We start from the raw sequence: 24,093 nt of genomic DNA on the forward strand, positions 1-24,093 counted from the left end.
CAACACAGGAAAGGAGGCAGAACAATGGTCGTCCTGGAAACAGTATTGTATCACACGAGAAGCTTAGATACAGGATCACATCAGAGGCTTAGATACTGCAGACAGGATGACATCAGAGGCTTAGATACAGCAGACAGAATCATATCAGAGGCTTAGATACTGCAGACAGAATCACATCAGAGGCTTAGATACTGCAGACAGAATCACATCAGAGGCTTAGATACTGCAGACAGAATCACATCAGAGGCTTAGATACTGCAGACAGAATCACATCAGAGGCTTAGATACTGCAGACAGAATGACATCAGAGGCTTAGATACTGCAGACAGAATGACATCAGAGGCTTAGATACTGCAGACAGAATCATATCAGAGGCTTAGATACAGCAGACAGAATGACATCAGAGGCTTAGATACAGCAGACAGAATGACATCAGAGGCTTAGATACAGCAGACAGAATGACATCAGAGGCTTAGATACTGCAGACAGAATCATATCAGAGGCTTAGATACTGCAGACAGAATCATATCAGAGGCTTAGATACTGCAGACAGAATCACATCAGAGGCTTAGATACAGCAGACAGAATCACATCAGAGGCTTAGATACTGCAGACAGAATCACATCAGAGGCTTAGATACAGCAGACAGAATCACATCAGAGGCTTAGATACAGCAGACAGAATCACATCAGAGGCTTAGATACTGCAGACAGGATGACATCAGAGGCTTAGATACTGCAGACAGAATCACATCAGAGGCTTAGATACTGCAGACAGAATCACATCAGAGGCTTAGATACTGCAGACAGAATCACATCAGAGGCTTAGATACTGCAGACAGAATCACATCAGAGGCTTAGATACTGCAGACAGAATCACATCAGAGGCTTAGATACTGCAGACAGAATCACATCAGAGGCTTAGATACTGCAGACAGAATCACATCAGAGGCTTAGATACTGCAGACAGAATCACATCAGAGGCTTAGATACTGCAGACAGAATCACATCAGAGGCTTAGATACTGCAGACAGAATGACATCAGAGGCTTAGATACTGCAGACAGAATGACATCAGAGGCTTAGATACTGCAGACAGAATCACATCAGAGGCTTAGATACAGCAGACAAGATGACATCAGAGGCTTAGATACTGCAGACAGAATAACATCAGAGACTTAGATACTGCAGACAGGATGACATCAGAGGCTTAGATACAGCAGAAAAATCACACAAGTGGGTTACGAAAAGAAAGGTAGTAGTTACCTCCCCCAGGACAACCCACCGCGACCTCACCGGAGGCAAAGTAGAAGAAAGGAAGAAGTCCAGCGCGGTATATTCAAGGCAGGTCATGCGGTTTATTATAACAAGCACACAGTATACAATACATACATGATGGTGACGCGTTTCAGCCGGTGGCATACCATGAGTAAGGCCGGGTGCGACCGAAACGCGTCACTATCATTAATTTATTGTTTACTGTGTGCTTGTTATAATAAACCGCACAACCTGCTTTCAATATACCACGCTGGACTCCTTCCTTTCTTCTACATGAGAGGCTTAGATACAGCAGACAGCGTCACACACAAGAGGCTTAGATACAGCAGACAGCGTCACACACAAGAGGCTTAGATACAGCAGACAGCGTCACACACAAGAGGCTTAGATACAGCAGACAGCGTCACACACAAGAGGCTTAGATACAGCAGACAGCGTCACACACAAGAGGCTTAGATACAGCAGACAGCGCCACACACAAGAGGCTTAAATACAGCAGACAGTATCACACACAAGAGGCTTAGATACAGCAGACAGCGTCACACACAAGAGGCTTAGATACAGCAGACAGCGTAACACACACGAGGCTTAAATACAGCAGACAGCGTCACACACAAGAGGCTTAGATACAGCAGACAGCGTCACACACAAGAGGCTTAGATACAGCAGACAGCGTCACACACAAGAGGCTTAGATACAGCAGACAGCATCACACACAAGAGGCTTAGATACAGCAGACAGCATCACACACACAAGAGAGACAGATACAGCAGACAGCATCACACACACACACCAGAGCCTATGTTACAGCAGACAGATCACACATAAAGGGCTTAGATACAGCAGACAGCATCACACACAAGAGGCTTGGATACAGCAGACAGTATCACATCAGAGGCTCACATACAGTAGACAAGATTACACAAGAGAGGCTTCGATATACCAGATGTGATCACACACACGAGAACCTTAGATACAGCGGACAGGATCACACATGAAGGGCTTAGATACAATAGACTATATCTTGCATTACAAGTTTAGATACGGCAGACAATAACAAACATTTCAGGCTTAGATACAACAGACAGGATGAAATGTGCGGCTGGGACAGAGCAGACCATCAGACGTCACAGGCTTAGATACAGAAGATCATACCAGAGGCTTAGACACAGTGAACAGTATCACACATGATAAGCTTGGATACAGTGGTTCTCTTGGTATTTGTGTGGTCGGCTCCATATTCACCCACAGATCCTCCCTGGCTGCGGCGGCTCCTTCTCTGCCCACAAGTTTGTGCCCCCTGTGATGTCACCGCAGAGGTATCAGCCCCCTAAAGATCCTGATAATGTATTGTAAGGGGAGATCTGGCTTCTGTGCCTCTGATAACACTTCCTGGACTCAGGCCGCACATGGTTTTATCAACATTATTATTTTTCCTTATTTTGATCAGATCGGCTAAAATTAACCCTGAAGTACAGAAGCGAGAACAACACAAGAGAAGCGAGCGGACGATAAGTGTGAACAGTGGCGTAACATGCTATCACAAGCATGAGGGTAGTGAACATTGGGGAACACCGATTCTATGTATGTATATTCTCTATATATCTATATACACATACATACAGGGGTCCCTCAAGTTACAATATTAATTGGTTCCAGGACAACCATTGTATGCTGAAACCATTGTATGTTGAGACCAGAACTCTATGGAAACCTGGTAATTGGTTCTGAAGCCCCAAAATGTCATCCAAAAATAGGAAAAAGTGATGATTAAAGATAAATAAGTAGATGACAAATATAGATAAAGCAAATCCTTATATATAAAAGTAATAAAGATCTGCTGGGAGCTGTAATCACTGTCTATGTAGAGGACAGGAGCTTCTTCGGGGTCCTGTACAGTCCACAGTGTCCTAAAAAAGTAATGGAGCCGCCCTCACCTGGTGTCCAAAGGAGCAGCTAACCCTGGTACAGGTAAAGAGTACAGAACATGTAATACCTCCCTGTACTGTAGGAGGCGCTACCAGACACCAGTCAGTGCATACACTTCAGTAATACAGGTAAAGAGTACAGAACATATAATACCTCCCTGTACTGTAAGGGGCACTACCAGACACCAGTCAGTGCATGCACTTCAGTAATACAGGTATAGAGTACAGAACATGTAATACCTCCCTGTACAGTAGGGGGCACTACCAGACATCAGTCAGTGCATACACTTCAGTAATACAGGTAAAGAGTACAGAACATGTAATACCTCTCTGTACTGTAGGGGGCGCTATCAGACACCAGTCAGTGCATACACTTCAGTAATACAGGTAAAGAGTACAGAACATGTAATACCTCCCTGTACTGTAGGGGGCGCTACCAGACACCAGTCAGTGCATACACTTCAGTAATACAGGTAAAGAGTACAGAACATGTAATACCTCTCTGTACTGTAGGGGGCGCTACCAGACAAACATATGTATATTCAATATATTTTAAAAATAAATAAATATATAAATTATAAATAAAATATTTATATAATAGATACATTTTATATATCTATATCACAACCTATATGTCTATGTTCCTCAATTAGTGCCTCTCCAGTTGTTGCACAACTACGACGACTGTCCAGGCATGCTGGGAGTTGTAGTTTTGCAACAACTGGAGAGGCACAGATTGGAGACGGCCCAGTGACCCCGCACCCGTTCACCCTCTAAAATTCACTATCACGTTTTAGTGAAAAGATAAAATTAGCTCTTTATTATTGATGTAGATCGTTTTGTAAGACACCAAAGGAGGAAGGATTCTACAAGCAAAGTGTATGTGGTGGGGGGGGGGGAGGGGAAGGGGGAATACAGCACCAGAACCGGGGGGCCCTCACATGATCCGGGGCGGGGGGAGAACCATATGATGATGGCAGCCATAGACGGTGGACACAGCAGCCTTAGTATTAGCATAGAACAGTGTTTCCCAACCAGGGTGCCTCCAGCTGTTGCAAAACTACAACTCCCAGCATGCCCTGACATGCATGCACTAGGCATATGGCATCGCATCACATCACCTCGCTGTTTACTCGTACCCTTATTGTTATGTATTCCATTAGATTTTGCTGTGCTGTGGCAACAGTTCATGTTCCCCGAGGAATCTACTGTATAGGAAAGAAATGTGTCGGGTTCAAATCTTTTGACATCTCTCTTAGACCGTGTCTCCCAACCAGTGTTCCTCCAGCTGTTGCAAAACTACAACTCCCAGCATGCCCGGACAGCCGTCGGCTGTCCGGGCATGCTGGGAGTTGTAGTTTTGCAACAGCTGGAGGCACCCTGGTTGGGAAACACTGGCATAGGGACGCTTATTAGTGAAACAACTACTTATAACAGCACATATTTTTTTTTTCTTTTTTTGCCGCAGATGACTGAGATGGCGGTAGAACACAGAATTTCTACAGGAATTTTGGTCATTTACGGTAAAATATGGCAAAAAATAAATGAAATCAGGGACGCGCACTATTGACGTTCTTCCCCTAAGTGCCCTGAGCACTTATAACAAGTGGCTTTTTTTTTTTTCCCTTTCTTTTTTAAGTTCAGCCCCCCCAAAATGTCTGTGCACGTCCCAGAATGAAATAATAAATTTTGGTACCAATTAGAGATGAGGGAACTTACAGTAAATTCGATTCGTCACGAACTTCTCGGCTCGGCAGTTGATGACTTTTCCTGCATAAATTAGTTCAGCTTTCAGGTGCTCCCATGGGCTGGAAAAGGTGGATACAGTCCTAGGAAAGACTTTCCTAGGAATGTATTCACCTTTTCCAGCCCACGGGAGCACCTGAAAGCTGAAATAATTTATGCAGGAAAAGTCATCAACCGCTGAGCCGAGAAGTTCGTGACGAATCGAATTTACTGTAAGTTCGCTCATCTCTAGTACCAATAATTAGCAGCAAATTGTGAACACAAATTTTGAAAATGGTGCAGCTCACAATTAAATACTGGCCGAGACAGAGTAGGCAAAAACACCTATACCCAGGTGTATAGTAATTATTTGTATAAGAAAGAAAAGAGAGGCTGCCTATACCTCAAAGACAGTCATTTGAATAAATATATTTAGGCTGAGACCGTGCTTCAAATATTCATAATATAAATTTATTTAAAACATAATCATCAAAATGCAATCTGTAAAAATATATACAGGGGGATATAGATATATACACACATATATACATACACACACACACACACACACACACACACACACACAAACTATATATATATTTAACTCAGGGCGAGTTTTCAAGGGCCACTAAGCACTCCGCAGGCATTCTGGGTAGGGGAATATGCAAATCAGCTCATTACATCACCTTTTCAGGCGATGTTCCCTGGTATCAGCTAAGCTCCAGTTACAGAATATAAAAAGCTAATCGGGATTAATGCCAAACCAGAACTCTCTCTCCAGAAGGAAAGAGAGACCCATCCTTCTGGAGAGAGAGTTCTGGCTTGGCATTAATTCCGATTAGCTTTTTATATTCCATAACTGGAGCTAAGCTGATACCAGGGAACATCGCCTGAAAAGGTGATGTAATGAGCTGATTTGCAAATTCCTATATATGGGATTTTTCTGTATTCATTTTTACATATTGCATTTTGATGTTTTAAATTAATTTATATGTAAAAAATATATACAGAAAAATGTTACCGTATGTATATAATTTTTCTGTATATATTTTTACATATAAATTTATTTAAAACATCAAAATGCAATATGTAAAATACAGAAAAATCCCATCTCTCTTTATATTCATATACACACACACACACTATAATATATATATATATATATATATATATATATATATATATATATATATATATATATATATATATATATATATGTATATATCCCCTGTATATATTTCATAGATTTTGCTGTATATATTTTTACATATAAATTTATTTAAAACATCAAAATGCAATATGTAAAATACAGAAAAATCCCATCTCTCTTTATATTCATATACACACACACACACTATAATATATATATATATATATATATATATATATATATATATATATATATATATATATATATATATATATATATATATATATATATATATATGTATATATCCCCTGTATATATTTCATAGATTTTGCTGTATATATTTTTACATATAAATTTATTTAAAACATCAAAATGCAATATGTAAAATACAGAAAAATCCCATCTCTCTTTATATTCATATACACACACACACACACTATAATATATATATATATATATATATATATATATATATATATATATATATATATATATATATATATATATATATATATATATATATATATATATATATATATCCCCTGTATATATTTCATAGATTTTGCTGTATATATTTTTACATATAAATTTATTTAAAACATCAAAATGCAATATGTAAAAATCTATACAGAAAAATCTATGAAATATATACAGGGGGATATATATATATATATATATATATATATATATATATATATAATTTTTCTGTATATACTTTTACATATAAATTTATTTAAAATATCAAAATGCAATATGTAAAAATATATACAAAAAAATACCATGTCTATTATATATATCTCTATATCCCCCCGTATATATTTCTGTATAGATTTTTCTGTATATATTTTTACATATTGCATTTTGATGTTCATGTTTTAAATACATTTATATTATGAATATTTGAAGCACGGTCTCAGCCTAAATCTATTAAATTGTTCAAATTACTGTCCTTGAGGTATAGGCAGCCCCTCTTTTCTTCCTTATACAAAGTGTGAGCACAGCCTAAAATGAAAGGGGTACTCCGATGGGAAACTTTTATTTTATTATTTTTTAAATCAACTGGTGCCAGAAAGTTAAACAGATTTGTAAATTACTTCTATTAAAAAAATTTTTATCCTTCGGAAATTATTTTCTTTTGGGATTTCTTTTCTGTCACGACCACTGAGCTCTCTGCTGACACCTCTACTCTGGACAGTTCCTGACATGGACAAAGAGGTTTGCTATGGGGATTTGCTCCTACTCTGGACAGTTCTTAAAGTGGACAGAGGTGACAGCAGAGAGCACTGTGGTCAGACAGGAAATTCAACTTACAGTGGAGCATACAGCAGCTGATAAGTACTGGAAGGATTAAGATTTTTATATAGAAGTAATTTACAGATCTGTTTAACTTTCTAGCACCAGTTGATTTAAAAAACAATGAAATAAATAAATAAAATATTTTCCAGCGGAGTACCCCTTTAAAGGGTACATCAACTGGCTCCAGATAGTTAAACAGATTTGTAAATTACTTCTATTAAAAAAATCTTAATCCTTTCAGTACTTATGAGCTGAAGTTGAGTTGTTCTTTTCTGTCTAAGTGCTCTCTGATGACACTTGTCTCGGGAACTGTCCAGAATAGAAGCAAATCCCCATAGCAAACCTCTTCTACTCTGTGCAGTTCCCGAGACAGACAGAGGTGTCAGCAGAGAGCATTGTTGCCAGACAGAAAAGGAAAACTCAACTTCAACAGCTGATAATTATTGGAAGGAGTAAGATTTTTTTTAATAGAAGTAATTTACAAATCTGTTTAACTTTCTGGAGCCAGTTGATTGAGCTATATATATATATATATATATATATATATATCCACATAAAAAAGTTATGTGGATATATACCCCTTTAAGGTATTGCTCTCATGGAAAACTTTAAATTGAATGGTGCAATACCAGATGTGACCTGCAGACAGTTGTGGCGCTGTTTCAAAAAGAAAAAAGCCATAGTTTTCTAATCTAGTGTATCCCAACCAGCTATTTCAAAACTACAACTCCCAGCATGCCCGGACAGCCAACGGCTGTCCGGGCATGCTGGGAGTTGTAGTTTTGCAACACATGGAGGTTCACTTAGGTAAGTGTCTCCCAACCAGCGTGCCTCCAGCTGTTACAAAACTACAATTCCCAGCATGCCGCTGTCCAATCATGAATAGTGAAGTAAACAGCGCCTGCACCGTGACTTCTTCGTGACATCATGTGACCACGTCGTCATTTTTTTTTTTTTTCAGTCTAGCGCAAATGCATGGACAGCGGCAAGCGGGGGCCTCGGAATACGCTACTCCTGCCTCCGCACCGCTGCCCCCTATAGGAAGTACAGGGACACAGACAGGAGACCCAAGGACAAAGCATGTCAGACATGGCTGGTCTTCACCTCTATGGCCGCCCGCGAGGGGGAGGGAGTTGGGCTTTGGTCATGTGACGTTCAGACTCTCAGCGTCAATGTATGAACGAGCGGGAGGAGGCGGAAACGGCAGCTCCAGTAGTGAATACAGAAGAATAATGAACACAGAACACGCTTAAAAAGACATTCATAAAAGCATCAAGTATCTCCACAGCCGACGCACGTCCATACAACAGATCCAATATGTACATCCTCGCTATCTGCATGACGAGCGGCGCCAGTCACACAGGACAGTTTAAAGCGGACGGCCGGGGGCCACATGGTCATTTATCCTGAGTCACAGATTTGGTTCCTCCCGTATCCAGAGACATATTCATGGCGGCTCTGAGCATATCCTCTTCACTCATCCCTGAACCTGAAGGAGAAGAATAATTATATATGAGAATACAGGATAGAGATCAGCAGTGACATCACTGAGAATACAGGATAGAGATCAGCGGTGACATCACTGAGAATACAGGATAGAGATCAGCGGTGACATCACTGAGAATACAGGATAGAGATCAGCGGTGACATCACTGAGAATACAGCCTATCCATCACTAGAGATCAGTGGTGACATCACTGAGAATACATCCTATCCATTCACTAGAGATCAGCGGTGACATCACTGAGAATACAGCCTATCCATCACTAGAGATCAGCGGTGACATCACTGAGAATACAGCCTATCCATCACTAGAGATCAGCGGTGACATCACTGAGAATACAGCCTATCCATCACTAGAGATCAGCGGTGACATCACTGAGAATACATCCTATCCATCACTAGAGATCAGCGGTGACATCACTGAGAATACATCCTATCCATCACTAGAGATCAGCGGTGACATCACTGATAAGCCTGTGTATTTCCAGGTATTATACATGGTGGACACCACTTACCTGTGTCTGTTGCGCTGTTGTTCCCTTCTGAGCGCTGCTCCTGTTTTATTTGCTGTTGTCTGAATGAGAATATTGGGGAGAATTACACAATAGATGAGAAGTAATAAACAGATCAACAATACAGGATAAAGAGTCCTGAGAATAACTTTACCCGGCATTACTATATAGTGTAAATTACAACTGATGTTATATACTCCAGAGCAGCAGTGACCTCACCAGCAGAATAGTGAGTACAGCTCTGGAGTATAATACAGGATATAACTCAGGATCAGTACAGGATAAGTAATGTAATGTATGTACACAGTGACCTCACCAGCAGAATAGTGAGTACAGCTCTGGAGTATAATACAGGATATAACTCAGGATCAGTACAGGATAAGTAATGTAATGTATGTACACAGTGACCTCACCAGCAGAATAGTGAGTACAGCTCTGGAGTATAATACAGGATATAACTCAGGATCAGTACAGGATAAGTAAAGTAATGTATGTACACAGTGACCTCACCAGCAGAATAGTGAGTACAGCTCTGGAGTATAATACAGGATATAACTCAGGATCAGTACAGGATAAGTAATGTAATGTATATACACAGTGACCCCACCAGCAGAATAGTGAGTACAGCTCTGGAGTATAATACAGGATATAACTCAGGATCAGTACAGGATAAGTAATGTAATGTATATACACAGTGACCTCACCAGCAGAATAGTGAGTACAGCTCTGTAGTATAATACAGGATATAACTCAGGATCAGTAATGTATGTACACAGTGACCTCACCAGCAGAATAGTGAGTACAGCTCTGGAGTATAATACAGGATATAACTCAGGATCAGTACAGGATAAGTAATGTAATGTATGTACACAGTGATCTCACCAGCAGAATAGTGAGTACAGCTCTGGGATATAATACAGGATATAACTCAGGATCAGTACAGGATAAGTAATGTAATGTATGTACACAGTGACCCCACCAGCAGAATAGTGAGTGCAGCTCTGGAGTATAATACAGGATATAACTCAGGATCAGTACAGGATAAGTAATGTAATGTATATACACAGTGACCTCACCAGCAGAATAGTGAGTGCAGCTCTGGAGCATAATACAGGATATAACTCAGGATCAGTACAGGATAAGTAATGTATGTACACAGTGACCTCACCAGCAGAATAGTGAGTACAGCTCTGGGGTATAATACAGGATATAACTCAGGATCAGTACAGGATAAGTAATGTATGTACACAGTGACCTCACCAGCAGAATAGTGAGTACAGCTCTGGAGTATAATACAGGATATAACTCAGGATCAGTACAGGATAAGTAATGTAATGTATATACACAGTGAGCCCACCAGCAGAATAGTGAGTGCAGCTCTGGAGTATAATACAGGATATAACTCAGGATCAGTACAGGATAAGTAACGTAATGTATGTACACAGTGATCTCACCAGCAGAATAGTGAGTACAGCTCTGGGGTATAATACAGGATATAACTCAGGATCAGTACAGGATAAGTAACGTAATGTATGTACACAGTGACCTCACCAGCAGAATAGTGAGTACAGCTCTGGGGTATAATACAGGATATAACTCAGGATCAGTAATGTATATATACACAGTGACCTCCGTCTGACCCTACATATATCAATCTATCTTGTGTAGAATTGCTGTTTCCGGTGACACAATATAACAATAGATACAACTGATTTGATTTCTCACCTTTCATAATACATCTGTCGTCTTTGGCGCAGTTCTTCCTGTGTCAGCGATTCTTGGTTGGAGGTCCCTGAGGTTTGTGGCACGCTGGGGGGTGAGGTTTCTGTGTATTCACTCCTAGGTCCTCCTGCAAGTGAACACACAGTATAGTAATATGGCTGGGATGGAGGGATCCTGCTGGGGGCGCCAGAGACCACCCATGGACACATTAGACATTGGTGGCATCTTATACTTTGTATTGCTGAGGTTCATATCCTGTCCAGACAATCCTCCGCCAGGTACACAGCCTGGCCTCTAGACCAGTGTTTCCCAACCAGGGTGCCTCCAGCTGTTGCAAAACTACAACTCCCAACATGCCCGGACAGCCAAAGGCTGTCCGGGCATGCTGGGAGTTGTAGTTTTGCAACAGCTGGAGGCACCCTGGTTGGGAAATACTGCCCTACAGCTGTCCAGCAATGCTGGTAATGGGAGTCTTGCAACAGCTGGAGGGCCCTGGTTGGGAAAACACTGGCCTTTGGCTGTCCAGGCATGCTGGGAGTTGTTGTTTTGCAACAGCTGGAGGCACCCTGGTTGCGAAACACTGCTCTAGACTGATACATTGTAACAAATTATCAGGACAGGGGATAACTAAGCTGTAAATAGCTCACAGAGGATTATCTAAGACTAGATGTAATTGCACCAAAGCCTCAGCTGAGGCTAAGTTTTCATGCTCTCGATCAGTGTTTTCCAACCAGGGTGCCTCCAGCTGTTGTAAAATTACAACTCCCAGCATGCCCGGACAGCCAAAGAGACTGTGCTGAAATACTCAGTGCTGCTGTAGTCTGAGGTCTAATCTCTCTATAGGCTATGGGATGGCGCACTTAGACATAGGACGGTGTTTCCCAACCAGTGTGACTACAGCTGTTGCAAAATTACAACTCCCAGCCTGCCGGGACAGCCTTCGGCTGGGAGAATGTGAAAACTCAGCCTGCCCTAAAATGTCACAAAGCTGAGGCTTTGGTGCAATTACATCTAGTCACCTGGTGCATTTAGACGTAGGGTGGTGTTTCCCAACCAGAATGCCTCCAGCTGTTGCCAAACTACTGGGAGTTGTAGTTTTGCAACAGCTGGAGGCTCATTGGTTGGGTAAACACTGATTAAGAGTGTGAAAACTCAGCCTGCCCTGAAATGTCAAAAAGCTGAGGCTGTGATGCAATGACATCTAGTCTTCGATAATGCTGGGAATTGTAGTTTAGCAACAGCTGGAGACACACTGTTTGGGAAACACCAACCTAGGTCTAGATACACAATCCCATATGGTGGAGAGATTAAACCTCAGGCTTCAGCAGCACAGAGTATTTCAGCACTGTCGCTCATGCTGTGAGTTGTAGTTTTGCAACAGCTGGAGGCACACTGGTTTTGAAAAACTGCTCAAGATGTATCCATTCACTGGCAGAAAGCAACAGTGAGGATATACAATGTATCTTACGAAGACGCTCTGCGTTACTGCCCGCTCGCTGTACGGTACCTTGCATACTGAGTTGTATTGCTCTGCGTAGATCCGCCTCCTCGTCCTCCATGTCTATCTGTTGTCTGCTGAGAGCGAGCGCCTTCTGCAGGTTCTCTTCATCCTCGTCCATCATGGGGGATCCATCGTACACCTGAGGCTCCTCCATGCCGGGGACGCTTCTCTGAGAACTGCTCAACAATTACAAGGAGATTCCATTACATCAGCAAAGATCCTCCTTAAAGGGGTACTCCAGTGAAAAACAATATTTTTCATATCAACTGGCTCTAGAAAGTTAAACAGATTTGTAAATTACTTCTTTTAAAAAAAATCTTAATCCTTCCAGTACTTATCAGCTACTGAAGTTGAGTTCTTTTCAATCTGACCACAGTGCTCTCTGCTGACACCTCTGTCCATGTCAGAAACTGTCCAGAGCAAATCCCCATAGCAAACCTCTCCTGTTCTGGACAGTTCCTGACATGGACAGAGGTGTCAGCAGAGAGCACTGTGGTCAGACAGAAAAGAACAACTCACCTTCAGCAGCTGATAAGTACTGGTAGCATTAAGATTTTTTTTTTCCAAAAAATAAGTAATTTACAAATCTGTTTAAACTTTCCGAAGCCAGCTGATATAAAAAAAAAAAAATTTTCTCCACTGGAGTACCTGTAACCCCTTCATGACCCAGCAAATTTAGATTTTTTGATCACTTTTTATTACATTTTTTTGGCATGTAATGTAACCAAAAATCAGCAGTTTTGCTGTTTGGAATTTTTTTACGTTTCCACTGTTCACTGTGCAGAATTAGAAACATAATAGTTCGGACAATTACACATGCGGCGATACCAAATATGTGTGTGTATTTTTTTTGTTTGTACAGTGTTTTATTTAAAAAATGGGAAAAGGGGGGTGATTTGAACTTTTATTAGGGGAGGGATTTTTTTTATATATAAAAAAAAAAAAAAAAAAAAACTTTTTTATACACACTTTATGGCCCCCCAAGGTGCTTATCATCAGCCATCATCCGATGCTATTGCATTACAGTGATCCCTCAACTTACAATGGCCTCAACATACAATAGTTTCAACATACAATGGTCTTTTCTGGACTATTGTAAGTTGAAACCAGACTCAACATACAATGTACAGACAGTCCAGATCTGTGAAACGTGTCAATGACTGGAAGAACCGACCAATAAGAATGGACATTCACTGGTAAAAACCCCTGTATTACTGAAGTGTATGCACTGACTGGTGTCTGGTAGCGCCCCCTACAGTACAGGGAGGTATTACATGTTCTGTACTCTTTACCTGTATTACTGAAGTGTATGCACTGACTGGTGTCTGGTAGCGCCCCCTACAGTACAGGGAGGTATTACATGTTCTGTACACTTTACCTGTCCCAGGGTTACCTGCTCCTCTAGACACCAGGTGAGGGCGACTCCATGTTACTTTTTTAGGACACTGCGTGTACTGTACAGGACCCCGAAGAAGCTCCAGTGTTTCCCAAGCAGGGTGCCCCCAGCTGTTGCAAAACTACAACTCCCAGCATGCCCGGACAGCCTTTGGCTGTCCGGGCATGCTGGGAGTTGTAGTTTTGGAGGCTCCATTCATGGGAAACACTGACATAGACAGTGATTACAGCTCCCAGCAGATCTTTATTACTTTTATGTGTAAGGATTTGCTTTTATCTATATTTGCTATTAACTTATTTTTCTTTAATTCTCACTTTTTCCTATTTTTGGATGACATTTTGATGCCTTTAGAACCAATTACCAGGTTTCCATAGAGTTCTGGTCTCAACATACAATGGTCGTCCCGGAACCAATTAATATTGTAACTTGAGGGACCACTGTACATTGATCTATGAAATCTGTGCTCGATTGCTGAGGGCTGCCTAAGTGAGCATTAAGCAATCTCAGAGCCAGTGAAGATGCCGAGGAGCAGATAAGACCTCGGGCTTCCCTATGGGACCACTAGACGCCAGGGAATAGCGGCATTTAGTGTTTACATGCTATGATCTGTATAGATCACGGTACTGAACCAGTTAAATGACGGACCTCGGCGCGATAGCCGAAGTCCGTCATTACCGGCAGATGTCAGGTGCTGATAGCAGCGACATCTCCCGGTCATGAGGCGCACCCGACCCGCGGGGCCCCCGTAATGTCCGCCTACCCGACCCATAACGTTCATGTATGTCATGGGTGAGGAAGGGGTTAACCCCTTAAGGACCCAGACCAAATATACCTTAAGGACCCGGCCATTTTTTTGAACATCTGACCACTGTCACTTCAAGCATTAATAACTCTGATGCTTTTACCTTTCATTCTGATTCGGAGATTGTTTTTTCGTGACATATTCTACTTTATGTTAGTGGTAAAATTTTGTCGATACTTTTATCATTTCTTGGTGAAAAATTCCAAAATTTGATGAAAAAATTGAAAAGTTTGCATTTTTTTTTTTACTTTGAAGCTCTCTGCTTATAAGGAAAATGGATATTCCAAATAAATTATACATTGATTCACATATACAATATGTCTACTTTATGTTTGCATCATAAAATTGACGAGTTTTTACTTTTGGAAGACACCAGAGGCTTCAAATTTCAGCAGCAATTTTCAAATTTTTCACAAAATGTTCAAAATCGGAATTTTTCAAGGACCAGTTCAGTTTTGAAGTAGATTTGAAGGGTCTTCATCTTAGAAATACCCCACAAATGACACCATTATAAAAACTGCACCCCTCAAAGTATTCAAAATAACATTCAGTATGTGTATTAACCCTTTAGGTGTTTCACAGGAATAGCAGCAAAGTGAAGGAGAAAATTCAAAATCTTCATTTTTTACACTCGCATGTTCTTGTAGACCCAGTTTTTGATTTTTTACAAGTGGTAATAGGAGAAAAAGCCCCCAAAATTTATAACCCAATTTCTCTCGAGTAAGGAAATACCTCATATGTGTATGTCAAGTGTTCGGCGGGCGCAGTAGAGGGCTCAGAAGCGAAGGAGCGACAATGGGATTTTGGAGAGTGAATTTTTCTGAAATGGTTTTTGTGGGGCATGTCCCATTTAGGAAGCCCCTATGGTGCCAGAACAGTAGAAAAACCCACATGGCATACCATTTTGGAAACTACACCCCTCAAGGCATGTAACAAGGGGTCCAGTTAGCCTTAACACCCCACAGGTGTTTGACAACTTTACGTTAAAATCGGATGTGTAAATGGAAAAAAAAAGTGCAGTTTTCCCCCCAAATGTACAATTTTTACAAAGGGTAATGGGAGAAAATGCCCTCCCAAATTTGTAACCCCATCTCTTCTGGAAATACCCCATGTTAGGACGTAAAATGCTTTGCGGGCGAACTACAATGCTCAGAAGAGAAGGAGTCACATTTAGCTTTTTGAAAGCAACTTTTGCTGAAATGTTTTTTTGGGAGCATGTCGCATTTAGGAAGCCCCTGTGGTGCCAGAACAGCAATAAATACCCACATGGCATACTATTTTGGAAACTACACCCCTCAAGGAACATAACAAGGGGTCCGCTGAGCCTTAACACCCCACAGGTGTTTGACGACATTTCGTTAAAGTTGGATGTGTAAATGGATTTTTTTTTTTTTTTTTACTAAAATGCAATTTTTCCCCAAAATTTTACATTTTTACAAGGGGTAACAGGAGAAAATGACCCCCAAAATTTGTAACCCCATTTCTTCTGAGTATGAAAATACCCCATGTTAGGACGTAAAATGCTCTGCTGGCGAACTACAATGCTCAGAAGAGGAGGAGCGCCATTGAGCTTTTGGAAAGAGAATTAGTTTGGAATGGTAGTCTGAGGCCATGTGCGTTTACAAAGCCCCCCGTGGTGCCAGAACAGTGAACCCCCCCACATGTGACCCCATTTTGGAAACTACACCCCTCACAGAATGTAATAAGGGGTGCAGTGAGTATTTACACCCCACTGGCGTTTGACAGATCTTTGGAACAGTGGGCTGTTCAAATAAAAAATTAAATTTTTCATTTTTACGGACCACTGTTCCAAAAATCAGTCAGACATCTGTGGGGCGTAAATTCTCACTGTACCCCTTATTATATTACATGAGGGGGGGGTCCATTGTTCTGGCACTATGGGGGCTTTGTAAACACACGTGGCCTTCAATTCCGGACAAATTTTCTCTTCAAAATCCCAATGGCGCTCCTTCTCTTCTGAGCATTGTAGTTCGCCCGCAGAGCCCTTTAAATTCACATATGGGGTATGTTCTTACTCAGAAGAGATGGGGGTTACAAATTTGGGGTGGCTTTTTTCCTATTTTCCTTTGTGAAAATGAAAAATTTAGGTTAACACCAGCATTTTAGTGAAAAAATTTTTTTTTTCATTTTCCCATCCAACTTTAATGAAAATTCGTCAAACACGTGTGGGGTGTTCAGGCTCACTATACCCTTGTCTAATGACCCCCCTTGGCATTTGTGCGGGGTGCCTGCTGATTGATATCAGCAGTCACCCCGGTACGCCCTGGGTCCTTAAGTACCTGGACGTCAAGGCGTATCCATACGCCCTAGGTCCTTAAGTGGTTAAGGACTAAGGCTGACCATACAAGAAGATCCCAGGCCGTGGAGCAGACGAGGAGAGCTTCAGCCTCCATATTGACTCATTGGACCGTGTCACCGCGCTGAGGGTAGTCCGATTAGTCTCAGAAAGACTGCAACTGTTTTAGGTGCCATGATTAGTATTGATCACGGCATCTAAGGGGTTAATGGCGAACATAAGCGGGATTGCTGATGTCTGCCATTAGCGGGTTGGTCCTGGCTGCGCTCGCTTCATGTCTGGGCATGCTAGGAGTAGTAGTTTTGCAACAGCTGGAGGCACCCTGGTTGGGAAATACTAATTTAGAGACATGGGAGTTTCTTACCTTTGGTCTCTTAGCGCTGCATCCTCTCCTATGAGCCGCGGCCGCTGCATCTGCTGCACCCGAATCATCTGCAGGATCTGATCCGCTTCACAGTCCGGTAAATCTCCCTTTACTACAAATATGGAATAACCTAGAAAAAGGATTCACAATGAAAGCCAGAATACAGCTCAATGTCATCCATGTCCGATAGATAGGTACAGAGGTAAGTCACTATATACAATGTATCCAGAAAGTCTTCACCCCGGTCACTATATACAATGTATCCAGAAAGTCTTCACCCCCGGTCACTATATACAATGTATCCAGAAAGTCTTCATCCCCAGTCACTATATACAGTGTATCCAGAAAGTCTTCACCCCCAGTCACTATGTACAATATATCCAGAAAGTCTTCACCCCCGATCATTATATACAATGTATCCAGAAAGTCTTCACCCCCCCCCCCAGTCACTATATACAATGTATCCAGAAAGTCTTCACCCCCCCCCAGTCACTATATACAATGTATCCAGAAAGTCTTCACCCCCCCCGATCACTGTATACAATGTATCCAGAAAGTCTTCACCCCCAGTCACTATATACAATGTATCCAGAAAGTCTTCACCCCCGGTCACTATATACAATGTATCCAGAAAGTCTTCACCCCCGGTCACTATATACAATGTATCCAGAAAGTCTTCACCCCGGGTCCTATATTCTGAATACAGGAGACGCGTCTCCATCTCCTCGGTTTATGCGGCAGGGACGGGGATGGTTCCCGCTCTGGATCAGTAGAAGAGGAGGGCACTTAGGATATATAGTGAGAATAGACTGTGACAGGCGGCTCCATGCGCGGGGATGAGGGATCTCATAGACATTTGTGGGGCAGAATCCGCCCAGTTACCCCAGAAGTGACATAGAAAACAAGGTGACGCGTTACCTTCCTGTTGTAGCTGAGCTAAGAAGAGTGCAAGGTAGGTGTCTGATATGAGCTCGGGGCCGGTCAGCAGGGAATTCAAGTTGAACCACTGCAAAAATTGGAAAAAGAATTAAAAACCCTTGAAAAATTAACGAAATTAAAGGGGTACTCCGGTGGAAAACAATTTCTTTTAAATCAACTGGTGCCAAAAAGTTATAAAGATTTGTAAATTACTTCTATTAAAAAATATTAAATTCTTCCAGTACTTATCGGCTGCCGTTTGTTCCCCAGGAAGTTGGGTAGTTCTTTCCAGTCTGACCACATTGCTCTCTGCTGACACCTCTGTCCATTTTAGGAACTGTCTAAAGAAGGAGAGGTTTGCTATTGGGATTTGCTATTCTGGACGGTTCCTGACATGGACAGAGGTGTCATCAGAGAGCACTGTGGTCAGACTGGAAAGAACTACACAACTTTCTGTGGAGCATACAGCAGCTGATAAGTACTGGAAGGATTAAGATTTTTTTAATAGAAGTAATTTACAAATCTGTATAACTTTCTGGCACCAGTTGATTTTAAATAAATAGTTTTCCACCAGAGTACCCCTTTAAATGTAAATTTACGTGGTATTTATATGACCGCCACCATGTGCTGATACTTATAAATGTATATATCATCAGCACATCTTCCTACACATCTAATGCCGCCATAGACACTGGGTATCGGTCATGGGGTCCCACATATGACAATGACATTTCTATGGGTTCATAATCCGCCGCTAGAGTGACTACGGTCTGTATACGGTGCTGTATATGGCATCTTCATTGCATGTAAGAAATCAATATATAAACCATTAAACAGGACTCTATATGGCCGCGTCTTGACTCACAGACATTATAGCAGAAGTTTGGCGCAGTCTTGCCCTCACCATCTCGTGCCCCATCACTAACTCACCTGTTTTCCTAACTTCCGTACAGTAAACCAATGCTCCTTGTAGTTACAGATAAAGGCTTGTTCATTTCTGCAATAAAAAATGGAACAGAAAAAGAAATGAGATCTTCCTATAAACTAAACCTCGATGGTCGCACTCAGCGCCGAAGCCTCAGCGAGCGCGGTCATACAGCAGTAACCTGGGGTCTTACATGGGATCGATGCCGAGGGTCTGGTACTCGGGGCTGTTGAAGAGAATCAGTTCCAGGCCCCAGACTCCTAGTGCGTCACTTATAACCTTCAGAGAGAACAAGAAGAAACGAGTGAAAAACCGAACCCCGGGGAAGAGAGAACAGATAGAGCTGGGAGGGGAAGTGTAGAACTGCTATATATACTGATCTTATAGAGAGAGCAGCAGTATACAGATAGATCTGGGAGGGGAGGTGTAGAACTGCTATATATTCTGATCTTATAGAGAGAGCAGCAGTATAAAGATAGAGCTGGGAGGGGAAGTGTAGAACTGCTATATATACTGATCTTATAGAGAGAGCAGCAGTATACAGATAGAGCTGGGAGGGGAGGTGTAGAACTGCTATATATTCTGATCTTATAGAGAGAGCAGCAGTATACAGATAGATCTGGGAGGGGAGGTGTAGAACTGCTATATATTCTGATCTTATAGAGAGAGCAGCAGTATACAGATAGAGCTGGGAGGGGAAGTGTAGAACTGCTATATATTCTGATCTTATAGAGAGAGCAGCAGTATACAGATAGAGCTGGGAGGGGAGGTGTAGAACTGCTATATATTCTGATCTTATAGAGAGAGCAGCAGTATACAGATAGAGCTGGGAGGGGAGGTGTAGAACTGCTATATATACTGATCTTATAGAGAGAGCAGCAGTATACAGATAGAGCTGGGAGGGGAAGTGTAGAACTGCTATATATACTGATCTTATAGAGAGAGCAGCAGTATACAGATAGATCTGGGAGGGGAGGTGTAGAACTGCTATATATTCTGATCTTATAGAGAGAGCAGCAGTATAAAGATAGAGCTGGGAGGGGAAGTGTAGAACTGCTATATATACTGATCTTATAGAGAGAGCAGCAGTATACAGATAGAGCTGGGAGGGGAGGTGTAGAACTGCTATATATTCTGATCTTATAGAGAGAGCAGCAGTATACAGATAGATCTGGGAGGGGAGGTGTAGAACTGCTATATATTCTGATCTTATAGAGAGAGCAGCAGTATACAGATAGAGCTGGGAGGGGAAGTGTAGAACTGCTATATATTCTGATCTTATAGAGAGAGCAGCAGTATACAGATAGAGCTGGGAGGGGAGGTGTAGAACTGCTATATATTCTGATCTTATAGAGAGAGCAGCAGTATACAGATAGAGCTGGGAGGGGAGGTGTAGAACTGCTATATATTCTGATCTTATAGAGAGAGCAGCAGTATACAGATAGAGCTGGGAGGGGAGGTGTAGAACTGCTATATATTCTGATCTTATAGAGAGAGCAGCAGTATACAGATAGAGCTGGGAGGGGAGGTGTAGAACTGCTATATATTCTGATCTTATAGAGAGAGCAGCAGTATACAGATAGAGCTGGGAGGGGAGGTGTAGAACTAAGATATATCCTGATCTTATAGAGAGAGCAGCAGTATACAGATAGAGCTGGGAGGGGAGGTGTAGAACTGCTATATATACTGATCTTATAGAGAGAGCAGCAGTATACAGATAGAGCTGGGAGGGGAAGTGTAGAACTGCTATATATTCTGAAACACCAGTGTTTACCAAGCAGAGTTCCTCCAGCTGTTGCAAAACTACAACTCCCAGCATGCCCGGATAGCCAATGGCTGGGAGATGTAGTTTTGCAACAGCTGGAGGAACTCTGCTTGGTAAACACTGGTGTTTCAGAATATATAGCAGTTCTACACTTCCCCTCCCAGCTCTATCTGTATACTGCTGCTCTCTCTAGAAGATCAGGATATATCATAGTTATACAAATCCCCTCCAGCTCTATCTGTATACTGCTGCTTCTCTCTCTATGGGATCATGATATAAAGTAGTTATACACCTCCCCTTCAGTTCTATCTCTATGGGATCAGGCTAGTAGTAGTAGTAATACAACCCCCCCCCCCCCCTCCAGCTCTATCTGTATACTGCTGCTGCTATCCCTATGGGATTAGGATATATAGTAGTTATACACCTCCCCTCCAGTTCTATCTGTATACTGCTGCTCCCCTAAAGCTCTATCTTTATGGGATCAGGATATATACTAGTTATACACCTCCCTCCAGCTCTATCTGTATACTGCTGCTGCTCTCTATGGGATCAGGATATATAGTAGTTATACACCTCCCCTCCAGCTCTATCCGTATACTGCTGCTATCTCTATGGGATCAGGATATATAGTAGTTATACACCTCCCCTCCAGCTCTATCTGTATACTGCTGCTGTTATATATATATATATATATTTGGTATTTTGTGTATGGCATAAAAAAAAAAAAAAAAAAAATAATAATAGTTTAGGTAATACTCCCTCTTTGCACCCCCCCCCCCCCCCCCAGTTTTGTACATAAGACTCACCTGGATGGAGAAGAAGCCGCTGTCGTCCATGTTACCAGACGGCTGCTGCAATAAGGAAAATGTGGAATAGTCAGTAATAATGCAGACATCATCGACAGCAACTTCCACCAGTCTGGGGCAAAACTGTAAAAGGGACCAGATGTAAAAGGGGACAGAGACTCATCAGTCCCCAGGACACAGTTTCTAGATGTTGACAAAATTCCCCAATTAGTTTACAGACGGGTGCTGGGATGTGGAGCAGGAAATGAAGCCTTTTAAATGTAAGTATTCGCTTTTATCTGGTAATAAAGAAGCAGAGCTATTATCCTCCAAAGCCAGCGCCCCCCCTGTCCTTAGGTTATAAGGGTTACTGCACATCAGTTCCATTGAAGTGAATGGAGCCAAGTTGTAATACCGTACACAACCTGAGGACAGGGAGGCGCTGTGTTTGGAAGACATTAGCTCTGTTTCTCTTTTTCTTAACCTCCTTGTGCCTGCAGGGGGCAGTGTGAGTGGACCCCATAACACCAGTGTTACCTCCATAAAGGTCCTGTACTCCGCAGAGGTGAGGCCGCCCTCCGCCATCCTCATCCGCTCCTGCTCATCCAGCTGCATGGCGATGGACGACAACTCCACCGGGGTGAAGTACTCCCCCTGCAGGAGGTTATTGAGGCAGTGCTGGGCGCACAGGGAGCCCTCTTGCTGAAAAATATAATGGGGGTCATGTTAGAGGGGCCGTTACTTACACGCACACGCCAGAGGGGTCCGTCCACCCCCCTTCCCCAACACGCACCAGAGGGGTCCGTCCGTCCCCCCCAACACGCGCCAGAGGGGTCCGTCCGCCCCCCCCCCCCAACACGCGCCAGAGGGGTCCGTCCGCCCCCCCCCAACACGCGCCAGAGGGGTCCGTCCGCCCCCCCCCCCCAACACGCGCCAGAGGGGTCCGTCCGCCCCCCCCCCCAACACGCGCCAGAGGGGTCCGTCTGTCTGCCCCCCCCCAAACACGCGCCAGAGGGGTCCGTCCGCCCCCCAAACACGCGCCAGAGGGGTCCGTCCGTCCGTCCGCCCCCCCCAACACACGCCAAAGGGGTCCGTCCGCCCCCAACACGCCGCGTCACAGGGGTCCGCCCCCAACACGCCGCGTCACAGGGGTCCGCCCCCAACACGCCGCGTCACAGGGGTCCGTCCCCCACACGTGTCAGAGGGGTCCGTCACCTCCTAGCCTGGATACAAGATGAGATACAGTTGGGATACATGGAGGCTCTAGGACCCAGTTGTGCGCCTCTATTCTGGATACAGGATTAGATACATGGAGGATACAGGTTCAGCACATTTCCTCACAATTATTACAGCAGGGCCTGTAGATCCTGTAGACCAGTGTTTCCCAACCAGGGTGCCTCCAGCTGTGGCCAAACCATAACTCACAGCATGAACTACAACTCCCAGCATGCCCGGACAGCCTTTGGCTGTAGTTTGGCCACAGCTGGAGGCCCCCTGGTTGGGAAACACAGCTGTAGACTCTTATGTTGGTGGAGCCGGCGCCATGAAGACTGGTGATAACTCCGGAGCCCGGACAGACATGGCCCCGTGAGGCGCCCCCCGCCGCTCCATCCCCCGGTCCCCGCCGCGTCCTCCCCCGGTCCCCGCCGCTCCCCTCCGCTCCCCTCCTCCTCCTCCCTCACATCACAACTTACTTTTTCATGAAAGATAACCTCCATGATTATTTGTCTCCGCTGCCGGCCACACCCCTCCTGCTTACGTCACGGCAGTGCCGGTAACGTTCTGTCCAATCGACGATTCCGAATGAGATCACGTGGAACGTTCGGCTATGGCTTGATCAGGTGACCGGATTGAGATCACATGACATGGCGTCTCCGACGACGTCTGACGTCATCCAGGTCCTACGTTCCTATCGGCCATATTTACATTGGGCAGCAAGTCACGATACATCTTTACGGCTTTTCACCATGTGCATATTTTTCGTTTTTTTTTAATCTTATGTTAAAAATTTATTGAAATCCAATGATCATCGAATATCGAGCAGCTGCTTCGTTTTGGACATAGGATTGTATTCATTCTGTACATAGGATCGTATTCAGACTGTACATAGGATCGTATTCAGACTGTACATAAGATTGTATTCAGACTGTACATAGGAGCATAATCAGACTGCACATAGGATCGTATTCAGACTGCACATAGGAGCGT

The 24,093-nt window shown here is 43.0% G+C and overlaps 1 protein-coding gene and 1 long non-coding RNA gene across 3 annotated transcripts; one reads left to right on the forward strand and one right to left on the reverse strand.

The window, feature by feature from the left end:
• Positions 1 to 1,502: 1,502 nt before the first annotated feature.
• Positions 1,503 to 8,476, forward strand: LOC130295479 (uncharacterized). 2 transcript variants are annotated; one of them, XR_008848849.1, is made up of 3 exons: positions 1,503 to 2,595; positions 2,727 to 2,860; positions 4,673 to 4,923. It is a non-coding gene; the product is annotated as an uncharacterized LOC130295479 (long non-coding RNA). The 2 variants fall into 2 exon arrangements; XR_008848848.1 differs by lacking the exon at positions 4,673 to 4,923 and adding an exon at positions 8,337 to 8,476 and having other exon boundaries at positions 1,805 to 2,595.
• ATXN3 (ataxin 3) lies at positions 7,956 to 23,740 on the reverse strand. The gene is made up of 11 exons (XM_056546285.1): positions 23,580 to 23,740; positions 22,423 to 22,587; positions 21,907 to 21,951; positions 19,529 to 19,614; positions 19,341 to 19,407; positions 18,411 to 18,498; positions 17,493 to 17,622; positions 12,620 to 12,789; positions 11,116 to 11,239; positions 9,394 to 9,452; positions 7,956 to 8,864 (listed from the first exon to the last, which is right to left on the reverse strand). Exons 1-11 carry the CDS (start codon positions 23,601 to 23,603, stop codon positions 8,773 to 8,775), a joined length of 1,050 nt encoding a protein of 349 aa, XP_056402260.1. The 5' UTR covers positions 23,604 to 23,740; the 3' UTR covers positions 7,956 to 8,772.
• Positions 23,741 to 24,093: the final 353 nt, after the last annotated feature.

Source organism: Hyla sarda, chromosome 11, assembly GCF_029499605.1.
Source record: "Hyla sarda isolate aHylSar1 chromosome 11, aHylSar1.hap1, whole genome shotgun sequence".
NCBI lineage: Eukaryota > Metazoa > Chordata > Amphibia > Anura > Hylidae > Hyla > Hyla sarda.